A 12,553-nucleotide genomic window follows, 5' to 3' on the forward strand; every position below is an offset into this window, starting at 1 on the left:
CCTGTTTTTGAAAGAATGCTTTGAGGCTAATGACTACTAGAAATTGTGTAGAGAGAGGTGAAACTGGCTGTGTTTCTTAGCTGTGGCTTCTCGAGGAAGAGAACAAGCTTGGGAATCCATTCAGAACACTGTGTTCTATACTGGACTCTCTGCGCAGAGGCTCAGAAGGGAATGCTCTCAGAATTTTTAGCTTTCTGGAAAGTCAACTTAGTAGGTCTGTCAACCTCCATGTAATGTTGGGGTTCTCTGCTCTGCTGTGAGAGTGAGAATTAGTTCCCTACTGTGTCTTCTGGGAGACTGAAATGACAGCAAGGTCTAGTCAGCCTCAAAACCCAAAATGGGAACAGTATGAGGGTTTGAGTACGAGGTAGTCTAAGAACTGGTTAGTCATTGACTCTGAATTTGGTTGGTTTGGAAAGGGATCCTCCCCCTTTATCATGAGAGTTCTCTCCATAGAGGCCAAGTGAGGTTGGTGCAAGGAGGAGGTGCAGCAAATTTACAACTCATCCAGGCCCTCTCAGACTCAGAGGAAGAGCATGACGGTGCCTGGGATGGTCGTCTCGGGGACCGATACAACCCACCTGGTAAGAGGAAAGGCAGACCAAGACCCTAACATCAGAAGACTTTCATTAGCAAACCTTTTTTTTTTTTTTTTTTTTTTAATTTTGGCAAAGAAAAATGGGTTAAATTGAAAGGAGATGAGATAATTCAAGGAATGAGGGAGTCTTTTCAGACTCAGTATATTCAGCCACATTGAGTGGGCTTGAGCACAATTCTGCTAACTGTCCTCTGGGGCTGGAAGACCTAGGATGAAATTTCTCCTTGGTCCTCACAGTGGATGCAACCCCTGACACCCGGGAGCTGGAGTGCAATGAGATCAAGACACAAGTGGAATTGGCCACAGGGCGGCTGGGGCTTAGGCAGGCAGCCCGGGAGCACAGCTTTCCTCAAATGCTATACCAGGTAGGCCTCTCCACCTTCCGTCAGCCTGGCAGCAGGCCTATCAAGGTAGCCAGAAGTGCTGCCAGCACCAAAGAAGAGAGAAGTAAGCTTTCCAAAGAAGCCTCATGTGCTAGAGCTGGAGAGTTTTTAGCCAGCCTGCATTGGCATTTGTTGGAATATACTGTGTGTGGTGTTCATTTCTGTAGCAATAGCAATAACTTTGGAAGAGGGGGCTGGTGTGGCTGAAGTGACCCTGTGTTTCTGCTAGCAATATTCCTTAATGCCTTCCTTTAGAGAGAACGGGGCCTCTGCCACCAGGGAAGCTTCTCCCTTGGAGAACGATCTCGAGTGATGTCTCAGTGAGTATGGGGTTTGGTGGAGAGACTCTAAGGGCCAGATGAGTTTTATCCCCTAAAACTTGAAGGGATAGATAGATGTTAAAGGATCCTCAAAGATATTAAGGTTAGATTAAGTGGGGTTGAAGCTTTGGGAGTAAACAAAGTAGAAAAGTATAGAAATCGAGAGGATGATAGAATGAATGAAAGAAAGGGGATTGTACCCAAAGCCAAAATGAAAGAATGCCCTCATACTCACAACCACTCTGTTAGGATTTTGTTAACCAGAACATTCCTCATCCTGAGCTCCCCTTACCCTCATTTTTCCTCTGCTTCCCCAGCTTCCTGCCCAATGATCTGGGCTTCATTGATACCTACTCTCAGAAGGCTTTTTGTGGAATCTACAGCAAAGATGGTCAAATCTTCATGTCTGCTTGCCAAGGTACCAGAACCTGGTCCTACGAACTGCCTTGGAACAAAGAATGGTCCCATTGACTGAGGCTAGAAAGGCCCAGACCCAAGAACTCAGACCCCGACTTAGGGATGCTGAATCAGAACATGTTTCGCATGATCTAGGGAAGATCCCACAGATACACTGAATGAGAGAGGTCTATTCTGGGGAGGATTCAGGGAGGATATTCCCTAATTCTGCATGGTCCCCACTTACACAGACCAGATAATCCGACTGTATGACTGCCAATATGGCCGCTTTCATAAATTCAAGAGCATCAAGGCCCGGGATGTAGGCTGGAGCGTCCTGGATGTGGCCTTCACCCCTGATGGGAACCAATTCCTGTACTCCAGCTGGTCTGATTACAGTGAGTATGCCCCATACTTCCATTGTCTCTCCAGCCTGGGACCTAAGGTCTCCTCTGTGCCAAGACTCCACACCTTCTCCTGGAAGGATCACTCCCAGAGTCTGACATCCTGACCTTTCTATCTCTTTCCTAGCTTTACTTCCACCCACCTTCACCCAGCCCTGAAAGATTCTTGTTTCTCTTGCTTCTCTTAGTTCATATCTGCAACATCTACGGGGAGGGAGACACACACACTGCCCTGGATCTAAGGTACTGGCTTCCCTTCCTGGTCAGACTCATCAGAAACTTCTCAAGGAAGGCTCTCCAGGAGCAAACCTCTTGAACTGGAACTCCTGCTTAGAGGGAAAAGTACACTGGTTGCAAGTTCCTCTCTGTGGATTCCTGGGAGGGACTCACCCATCCTGTCAGCAGAGGACAAGGGTAAAATAGATAATTGCAGGATTATTTGTGGGTTCTCCCTGAGGCGATCCACATTGTGGCACATGTTTGCAGGACTTCTTTTCCCCTGAGAAGTGTGCCTTACGACCCTTATCAGATTCTATGTAGATGAACAAAGACTGAAGGAAGTCTATTTAACCCAGCTCCTTTTTGCTCTTTTCAGGCCAGACGAACGTCGCTTTGCTGTCTTCTCCATTGCTGTTTCCTCAGACGGACGAGAAGTGTTAGGAGGGTGAGTGTTTGTGGAGTATGTTGCCCTCAGTTAACGAGACTAGAGTCCTCTCAGAGACCAGCTCTGTTGTTACATGGAGTACACTGAATACCTATACTAAGGCAGCTGTGGAGAACAACCAGCCTTTCTCCAGGGTCAAAGTTTATGACTTACTTCACCTCTTGCTCACCATTTCCCCAGCATGAGATGGGAGGTCTGAAACCTCCTTGTAAACACAGCTAACTCTTCTCCCACTTGCTGTATAAGAAGAGACGGGGGCTTGCCGCATGGCGGAACTTCACAACAAGGACTCTCCAGTGCACACATAGCATTGGTCCTTTCAGGCTTGGCTCTAGGACCTTCTTTATCCCTTCCTTTTCAGGGCCAATGACGGCTGCCTATATGTCTTTGATCGAGAACAGAACCGGCGTACCCTTCAGGTACTGCTTCTGAGACTTAGAGCCTCTGCCTCCTGGTCCTTGGCCTCATGGAAGACCCAGAAAGAGGTTCTATATATCCTGGCCTCTTTCTCCCCTAGATTGAGTCCCATGAAGATGATGTGAATGCAGTGGCCTTTGCTGACATAAGTTCCCAAATCCTGTTTTCTGGGGGCGATGATGCCATCTGCAAAGTGTGGGATCGACGCACCATGCGAGAGGATGACCCCAAGCCCGTGGGTGCACTGGCTGGACACCAGGATGGCATCACCTTCATTGACAGCAAGGTGAGCAGAGATGCAGCACTACACAGCCAGTCTAGTGAGGTTCCTGTTGTTCAGGAGAGGGTGTCAAAGTGGACTGGTATAGGAACTCACCAAGGTCCTTATTAGCCAAGGTTTGCAAGAGCTGGTGTTTAGGGAAGAAGCTTAAGCCAGGAAACATAAGATCCTGGTGGTGGGTACTGATGCAGTAGGGCAGGGCTTTCTGTACAAGAAAAGTAGAAGATAGTTAATCCAGGATAGAATAGGAGGCCCAGCCAGTGCCCTGGACAAAGAAGGGAAAGCCTAGCCAGGGAATGTGATTTGAAGTAGAAAACTAATGTGAGCCCACCTGGATGAGGAAAGAGATAAGCAAAGTCAGAGAACTAGTGTTCTTACCCCTCAACTGGAGAGGGGAGCTGGTGTGACAGCACTGACATTTGCAAACTCTGATGCTTCATTATCCATCTTTGGATTCACAGGGTGATGCCCGGTATCTCATCTCCAACTCCAAAGACCAGACAATAAAGCTCTGGGATATCCGACACTTTTCCAGCCAGGAAGGCATGGAAGCCTCACGCCAGGCTGCCACACAGCAAACCTGGGACTACCGCTGGCAGCAAGTGCCCAAAAAAGGTGAGAGTGGAAAATAAGAGTCTGAGATGTGGAGAGCGAAAAGTCAGTGAAGAGTCAGAGGTGGTAGTTAAAATATTTAACCTGTCATGGATCCAGTGAATGTTGTTCTAGCCTGGAGCTGAGTCCTCGCACCCTCCCCCAACTCCCCCCGCCAGCATGAACTCTTTGTTTGCTGAACCATGGGGAGAGACTAGGGGTCCTCTGGTGGCCCCTCTCCACTATGGCCTTTCCTGGACAAGGTACAGCCTCCTCAGCTAGGGGTCCCAAGTGTTGGGGACTGGGGATCACTCACAGCTAACAAAAGCAAAAGTCATTCAGTGTCTTAACAACCAGCAGAGTCATAGTGGTGACTCATATAAGCTGACTGTTAAGTGAGAAAAGAGCCACCAGTTGGGGATTGTAAAGATGATTGTGAGCATCAGTCTTTGCTAAGGACTAATGATTCTGGAGAATCCAGACTTCCTAACCTAGGGCTTTCCCTGCACCTCTACCCAGCCTGGCGGAAGTTGAAGCTCCCAGGGGACAGTTCCTTGATGACCTACCGGGGCCATGGGGTGCTGCACACCCTTATCCGCTGCCGATTCTCCCCCATGCATAGCACTGGCCAGCAGTTCATCTACAGCGGCTGCTCCACTGGCAAAGTGGTCGGTAAGGATTTTGTCAGAACAGGGATCCTTGGAGAGAGCAAGAATGTTTCTCTGGCACTATCTGTAACTACCAATGACCACCTTAAAAAAAAACAGTGACATCTACAAGTGGAATTTAATTTAGCTTAGAGGAAGGGAGGCTCAACAGAGAAACAGAAAACATTCTATTCACCAGCGTTTTAAATTAAGACTAGGAACATAGCATTCTAGTCAGTAAATGTAATAGATTACCAGAAATATACTTGGTTTTGTTTTATAGTCAGTCAAAGAAAGAGACTGCAGATGAAAGGTAGGAGGGAATAGAGGTAAAAAAGAATGACACGAAAAGGCAGCAGCAACTGAAGCGGGAAGAATGCACAAACACAGCTACAGCTATAAGGAACCTAAACAGTGCCTTCAGATGGAGACCCATCCAGAAAGAGAGAAAAGTACGGCCTGTCCAGATAAGGAACAGCAGGTCCATATGTCTGTGGAGACATCCGTTGTTCACTTTCATGGTTGCCTTCCAGATCTTGTGGGCTTTTTAGAAAATTGCTGCTAAAAGCTTCAAAGCCACATTGCATTTTCTTAACTGTAGACCTTGTAAAATTTAGCTGAGGGCCAGAGATATGCAAGCTCTGCTAGACCATACCCTCAGCCTGAGGTAGGGAAAGGGAAAAGAAACAGAAATAATCCTGACCTCTGCTGTGGGCTTTGCTCCTCTGGGAAAGTGGGAAGTTGCCTGAGAGGTAGGTAAGTGGTCCTGCTCAGGCAGAGATGAGGGGTGGCTAGAAGGTCTTCTGGTGGCCCCTCTCCATTCTGGCCTTTCCTGGACAGTGTACGACCTCCTCAGCGGCCACATTGTGAAGAAGCTGACCAACCACAAGGCCTGTGTGCGTGACGTCAGTTGGCACCCTTTTGATGAGAAGATTGTCAGCAGTTCGGTGAGGTTCCAGGGGTTGGGAGGCAGTGCACGTCTGGGACTTGGACCTGGGAGGGGGCAGCAGCCGCTGACTACTTGCCACCTTCTGCCCTGCAGTGGGATGGGAACCTGCGTCTGTGGCAGTACCGCCAGGCTGAGTACTTCCATGATGACATGCCAGAGTCTGAGGAACACCCCAGCGCCCCTGCCCCAGTGCCCCAGTCGTCTACAGCCTTTTCCTCACCTCAGTAGATCTGACCTCCAGCCCATATATGGCTGAGCCTCTTGATAAACTCTCTGCCTTCTCCCTTTCTCCCTTCTGGGGGATCATTGGGGAATCACTGGCATTGAATGGGGAAAAACAGAAGCCCAGGCCTCCAGGCCCTAATTGGGCCCTGGAATATCCTCCCTGTGGGTCTGCTCACATGCTCACACCCATTTGGCTTGGGTCTCTATCTCTGTCCAGGGTCTGGCAGGACTGCCATTATCCGAGGTGTGGCCTTTGTCAGCAGGAGAACTTTCAGGAGTGTTTTTAATCATGTTTGGATGTTAAGTGTTAGCTCCTAGAGTAGATGCCAGGTCTGAACCAAGCTGTCAGCCAGGCCCATTGCCCAGGCCTTCACATTAGGGATTAGACTGGCCAATCAGAGGGCCAGGCATCTGGCCTTCCTTTCAGAGATCCTGATGGCTAGAGCTCTAGCCCTTTAGGGGAGGGTGGGTTGGGTAAGGTGTATCCTCAGCACCTTCCTGGAGTGGGAATTATGTCGTCTTCCTTCTGTGTCTGGGTCTTTGGGTTAGGACAGGCTGTGATTTGAGAGGCTCCATGTGGCCCCACACAGGGCAGGCCCTTTTCTCCCAGAGTATCTTGCTGAAGGCCAGCAGCTTCAAGGAGAGATGTTGACGTTAGGACTCCTTCGTCCTTTCCCTGGCTTTGGCTCCCTCAATAAACTCTGTGGGAACCTGGCTCAGTGTCTTGTGTCTGTCTCTCTCTCTCACCTATCTAAAGTCTTTTATCCTCTCACTTCAAGAAGATAGTTTCAACAAAGTCTTCAGATATGTTTGTTTATGGGAGAAAACAAGATGAAGTGAAATACCAAAATCATTTGTTAACTGAGCCTTTCAATAGGTAGTCCCTTACCAATCTCAGAATCTTTCCAGCAAGTAGAAGTTGAGATAACAGGAAATAAGCACAGTTTAGATTAGGACAGCTACATCAGCTCTGCTCTGGGGCTGCCCTTGGATCTGGTCCGGTCTACAAGAAGTAGCCTAGAGCCAGAGAAAACCTGGTGCACACTGATGCCAGGCCCCATCTGGGCACTTCGCCCACACAGCCACCCCTTGTGCAGGTGAGGAAGTGGAGGCGTGCAGAGGTCTGGCAGCTGAGGTTCACATCCAGCGCTGATCCATCTTTCCCCACAACATTTCATTATCTCCCAGGCAGTTTTCAAACTGGGATACACACCTCCAGGGGTTCTCAAAGACATAGCAAGGGGTAAAAAACAGGTTGTTTTTTAAAAAAATGAATTGTTCAGATGCTCAGCCTCCATGTGTGTTTCCTCCAAGTGATCTGCCTACTGTGAAACTCACACAAGATCTGCTTTCCCGCCAGCCCTTTTGATTTCCCCTCTGCCACATCACCTCAGAGATGCCTCCCATCTCACTCAGAACCTGTATTACCTCCAGGGTACCCAAGTTAGAAGTAAATTAAAATTATTAGTGTCATGAAAGCCTCATTTAATCAAAGCCCAAGGACCATTCATTCTTCTCATTAAGAGATGTGTTTCCAATACAATTTTAGCTTATTATCAAAATGTGTGCAATGTTTATCGTATTAACAATACATTTGATACTACTAAGAAATATGAAAATTCAATCCAGAAGAAAACATTTAACTTTTAGGGCCTTATGAACATAGGAAATGTTTAAAAATTAAATTTCAAATTATATTTTTTTTTGCAGAGAAGTGTGATCAATAAAAGACTTTCAAGCATAAAACATGTTAGGATAAATTATTTGGGGGAAGTAGAATGGAAATACAATTTCTGACTATTAAGATCTTGGTCACATTTTTAAAATGGTTAATGGCGAGGTATATAATCACTAGTGTTTAGATTCCATTGGATATATTTAGAAGGGTGATATAAATAGCTTTTGAAATGTTAGTATATACAATACACCTGAAACTATGTTCTTTGCAACTATTTAAACTATTTAAAATTTGTCAAGAAGAAAAATTTTTTTGTCAACCTAAAAATGTACGAAGGTTTCTGTATGTCTTCATGTGTAGTAGGGTCCATGAGCAGGAACTATGCTGAGGTATGAGCTTCAGGGTCTGGAAGGAACCTGATTGATGAGTTTGCAGATGAGAGCACTGAAGACCAAGGAAGGTTAGTTGATTTTCCCAAAGTCACATAGTTGCCCCCAGAACCCAAGTGTCCTTGCTTGCTCATTCCTTTCACCACTTCATGGGCCTTTACTGTGCTCTGAAATCTCACCATCAATTTTGAAGAATGAGGGAGGAAGACAAAAAGGGATTGTAACAAAACAGTTACCGAATAACAGGGACTTTGCTTGGGTAGGTTGCTCTCCGTACTGTGGCTCCAGCCCCAGTGTTCAGGTTGAGAGGCCAAGTCAGGTGCGGTTGAGACCCAAGGTAATTGGTTGGAGGACCTAACCTAAGATTTCAATGGCTGGAGATTTTCCTTCTAGATCTCCACCCTGGCTTTCCCCGTCACCTGGGAGTAAACCTAATCTTTGGGGCTCTGAATGTCCAACCTGGGCCATCACCGTCTCATACACCACGCCTTTTTCAGGACACCTGCATTTCATCTGTTGGCTATCATAATAAACTAATCAAGGAAGGGTACCCTTTAGATCTGATGTTTTGTGCATTGTTCAACCACCATGGTTTACACAGCAGCCCTGTGGCCAATTTAGCCCCTCAGACCAGGTGAGCTGGAGCTAAACCAAGCCCCTGGGGTCACAGTGTGCAAACGTGGATAACCCTGCTGATGTGCCTCCCAAGTCAGAGCTGGACACAGTGCAGTGCACAGTCATCTTGCTGCAAGCCCAGTGGTGGGTTCGTGTGCTCAGACCTGAGAGGAGGGGCTGGACCACACTAATGATGAGGCAGATACAGATTTTTTAATGACTTCCTAAGGTTAAGTTAGTTTTATCTTCCTGACCCTTGCTCTCCCTGTGGAGCAAACACACAGTAAAGTTGGGGCGAGTGGGGGTGACTATCTAACCAGAGACAGTCAAACCAAAGCAGGCTGTGGACAAAAACAAGCCTGCACAGCAGGCCTGGCCCTGAGACATGAACTAGAACATGGTTAGAGCTTGGGACACAGACCTAAAAGGTCAAGGGGACACAGGGCTAACAGGAAAGGTTACAGGCCTCAATCAAGACACACATCTGAGGCTGGGACCCTGCTAATGTAGCAGCCCTTCACCCTGGCCCCTTACTGCCCCCCGCCCCTCTCCCCCCGCCTGCCAGCTGCCAACGGGCTTCTGCCCTGTGTCTGCCACACCTGTCACTGCCTGTCCTTGTCCGGGGGGGCCCCATCAGCCCCTCAGCTGCCCAGCAGAGCAAGCAGTTAGTGGGGAGGGGAGGGAACATGGAGCGGGGGCCGGTGGTGGGGGCAGGGCTGGGGGCTGGGGCCCGAATGCGGGTGCTGCTGGGCTGCCTGGTCAAAGTGCTGCTCTGGGTGGCCTCTGCCTTGCTGTACTTTGGAAGTGAACAGGCCGCCCGCCTACTGGGCAGTCCCTGCTTACGGCGCCTCTACCATGCCTGGTTGGCAGCAGTGGTCATCTTTGGGCCCCTTCTGCAGTTCCATGTCAACCCTCGGACTATCTTCGCCAGCCACGGCAACTTCTTCAATATGTGAGTCCACTTGAGGCCATGGGTGCTGGCTCCTTACACTCTGGGATCCTAGCTCCCTCCAGGCTTCTGTCCTCCTGCCAGTCCAGACACTAAAAATAGGCTAGGAAGTCGAGGAGAAGGTTGGAGGAGGGGGAAGGGGACAGTGCTGCGGTGGTATAGGGGAAGTCGGGAACAGGGCTAAAGAGGCAACATGGACCCTAGAAGGCTGAATGGTCCTATAAAGAGATGGCAAAGTTGAAGTGGTTGGGGGTGGGGGTTAGAGGGCACAGGAAACAGAGAGCCGGTGATGAAATATAGGACTAGGGACAGAGCAGTGATGGGAACACACACCAGGGTGGGGAGACGGGGCTGAAGGATCTCAGTAGGCTCCCCTCTTCTCTGCCCACAGAAAGTTTGTGAATTCGGCTTGGGGCTGGACGTGTACCTTTCTGGGGGGCTTCGTGTTGCTGGTGGTGTTCCTGGCTACACGGCGCGTGGCAGTGACTGCCCGGCATCTTAGCCGACTGGTGGTGGGGGCAGCCGTGTGGCGGGGGGCTGGCCGAGCCTTCCTGCTCATCGAGGACCTGACTGGCTCCTGCTTCGAGCCTCTGCCCCAGGGCCTGCTGCTGCATGAGCTGCCGGACCGCCGCAGCTGCCTGGCAGCTGGCCACCAGTGGCGGGGCTACACCGTCTCCTCCCACACCTTCCTGCTCACCTTCTGCTGCCTGCTCATGGCTGAAGAAGCAGCAGTGTTTGCCAAGTACCTGGCCCATGGGCTGCCTGCTGGCACACCCCTGCGCCTCGTCTTCCTGCTCAATGTGCTGCTGCTGGGCCTCTGGAACTTCTTGCTGCTCTGTACCGTCATCTATTTCCACCAGTATACTCACAAGGTGGTGGGCGCCGCAGTGGGCACCTTTGCCTGGTACCTCACCTATGGCAGCTGGTATCATCAGCCCTGGTCTCCAGGGAGTCCTGGCCATGGGCTCTTCCCTCGTCCACACTCCAGCCGCAAGCATAACTGAAAGAAATAAAGGCATATCAGGCCTGGCTCTGGCCCCTCTCATCATTTGGTTGAGGGGACCTGGAAAGTATGGGAAGGGTAAAAAGGGCTGGTAGTTGCTGGGGTTCCTCAGCCATTCCTTGAATATCCTCCCTTATGTTTGATGGCTGTTTCTTCTGCTGTTCTTTCAGTGTCCTAGTTCTTGCAGACTTTGAACTATATGAGGCTCTGATGTCAAGGAATGGCACTGCTAGGGCAGGTAAAAGTGCAGACTTTGAACTATATGAGGCTCTGATGTCAAGGAATGGCACTGCTAGGGCAGGTAAAAGTGCCCTTAGGTATGAGCAGCATTTCTGCTGAACAGGTACTCCATTCATCTCTAGCCTGGTTGATTCGTTTTTCCTGCCTCCCCCTCTGCCTTCCTCAGGGGCTTGCCTATCTAAGCACTCTACTCAGGGACCCTTCCTATCCTTGTTTTTGCTGTAGGGGTCTATGTGTGCTTCTTTATTTAATAGATGTTAGTTGAGCCACGCACAGTTCCATGCCATATGAATAAGAAAGACCAGATTTTGCTGCTTGGGGGTGCATGTGTTACAGGGGGAGGCAGATGATAAACTCACAAATAATAATAGCAAACATTTTTGTATTGTGCTTACTCTGTGCCAGGCACCATTCTAAGTGTCTATAAGTTCTTCATACAATTAACACATTTAGCCCTCACAACAACATTATGAAGTAGGTTTGGTAGTGTTCCCATTGTATGGTTGTGAAAACTGAGACACAGAGGTTAAATAACTTGTTCATAGATAGTAAATGTAAGTCAGGAGTATAAACCCAGGGTACTATGGGTTCATTGTGCTCTAAACAAGGGATCAGCAAGCTACAGCCCTCCTGTGGCCAGTTTTTGTATGGCCTGATTGCTAAGAATGGTTCTTATACTTTTTAATGGTTGTAAAAAATTAAAGAGTATTTCATGATATGTGAAAATTATATGAAATTCAAATTCGTGTCCATAAAAAAAGGTTTATTGGAACCTAGCCACACTAATTCATTTAGGTATAGCTGCTTACCTGCTACAACGGCAGAATTGAGTACTGTAGTAGCTAAAGACACTGTATGGCCCACAAAGCCTAAAATATTTACTGTCTGGCCTTTTACAGAAAAGGTTTACTAGCCCCTGATCTAAACCACACTGTACTCAAAAAATAAACTAATATCAGAGATAAGTGCTATGAAAGTACTAAAATAGGCTGCTTTGTAATAGACTTGGCAGGAGGTACTTTATAAAGGACGATGGAGAGTTCTCTCTGAAGAAGTGACATTTGCACTGAAAATGGAATGACAACGTGAGGCAGGAGAAGGGTGTGTCAGGCAAGGGGATTAGCCAGGGCAAATGCTCTGAAACAGGTAAGAATGTGAAACTGACAACAAATGAAAAGCCGGGTATTTGCAAGTGTAATGAAAAAGGGGTGGGTGGGGGCAAGGGAAGCAGTAGAGAGTAAAGTTGAATGGCAACAGGTCCCGACAGACGTTATGTACCGGGAGAGCCCTTTGGATTTCATTCTGAAGTCATCAGGAAACTGAGAAAGTTTTAAGAAGGAGCGGGATCCCGGTGCCATGTGGAAAGCGGGTTACAGAGCAATGGAGTCCACAGCAAGAATCAAGACAGAGCTGAACGGGGCCTGTGTTGGGAGAAGCCAGCATTTGAACGTTACGGCATGGGCCAGAGGATGGCCTGTGGAGCCAGGGGCCCAGGCTGGTTGGGCTAGGTAACAGAAGGCCAGGTCTTGTTTCATCGCTGAGGAAAAATGGAAGAGCATCGTCAGATAAGGCTTATAACTGTTCCAGGCCGAGCTGGAGAAGAAGAGAAAGACTCCCTACTGGCTAGTAGGGAGTCAGGGGGCGGAGAGAGATGGGAGGCGGGGCGGGGTGTCCAGAGGCGGGCAACGGACTGGGTGGCGGGAGTACGCGCCTCGAGAAGAGGAGAGGCGTGGAGAGAAGGCAGGGGAGTGAGGAGGAAGGAGCAGGGAGGAAGAGGCGGGTCGTTGACTGCAGAGCCGGGATAG

General features: G+C 48.8%; 2 protein-coding genes across 2 annotated transcripts; both read left to right on the forward strand.

Annotated features, from left to right (window-relative positions):
- The first annotated feature begins 46 nt into the window (after positions 1-46).
- Positions 47-6,589, forward strand: DCAF11 (DDB1 and CUL4 associated factor 11). The gene is made up of 13 exons (XM_011385493.2): positions 47-584; positions 836-963; positions 1,237-1,301; positions 1,619-1,719; positions 1,949-2,095; positions 2,290-2,344; positions 2,697-2,765; positions 3,127-3,184; positions 3,283-3,468; positions 3,924-4,077; positions 4,573-4,725; positions 5,541-5,647; positions 5,743-6,589. Exons 2-13 carry the CDS (start codon positions 952-954, stop codon positions 5,875-5,877), a joined length of 1,242 nt encoding a protein of 413 aa, XP_011383795.1. The 5' UTR covers positions 47-584; positions 836-951; the 3' UTR covers positions 5,878-6,589.
- A 2,542-nt stretch (positions 6,590-9,131) lies between these two features.
- FITM1 (fat storage inducing transmembrane protein 1) lies at positions 9,132-10,536 on the forward strand. The gene is made up of 2 exons (XM_011385494.2): positions 9,132-9,508; positions 9,897-10,536. The coding sequence occupies exons 1-2, from the start codon at positions 9,243-9,245 to the stop codon at positions 10,507-10,509; spliced, it is 879 nt and encodes a 292-aa protein (XP_011383796.1). The 5' UTR covers positions 9,132-9,242; the 3' UTR covers positions 10,510-10,536.
- The last annotated feature ends 2,017 nt before the right edge of the window (positions 10,537-12,553 follow it).

This window comes from Pteropus vampyrus, unplaced genomic scaffold, assembly GCF_000151845.1.
Source record: "Pteropus vampyrus isolate Shadow unplaced genomic scaffold, Pvam_2.0 Scaffold736, whole genome shotgun sequence".
Lineage (NCBI taxonomy): Eukaryota > Metazoa > Chordata > Mammalia > Chiroptera > Pteropodidae > Pteropus > Pteropus vampyrus.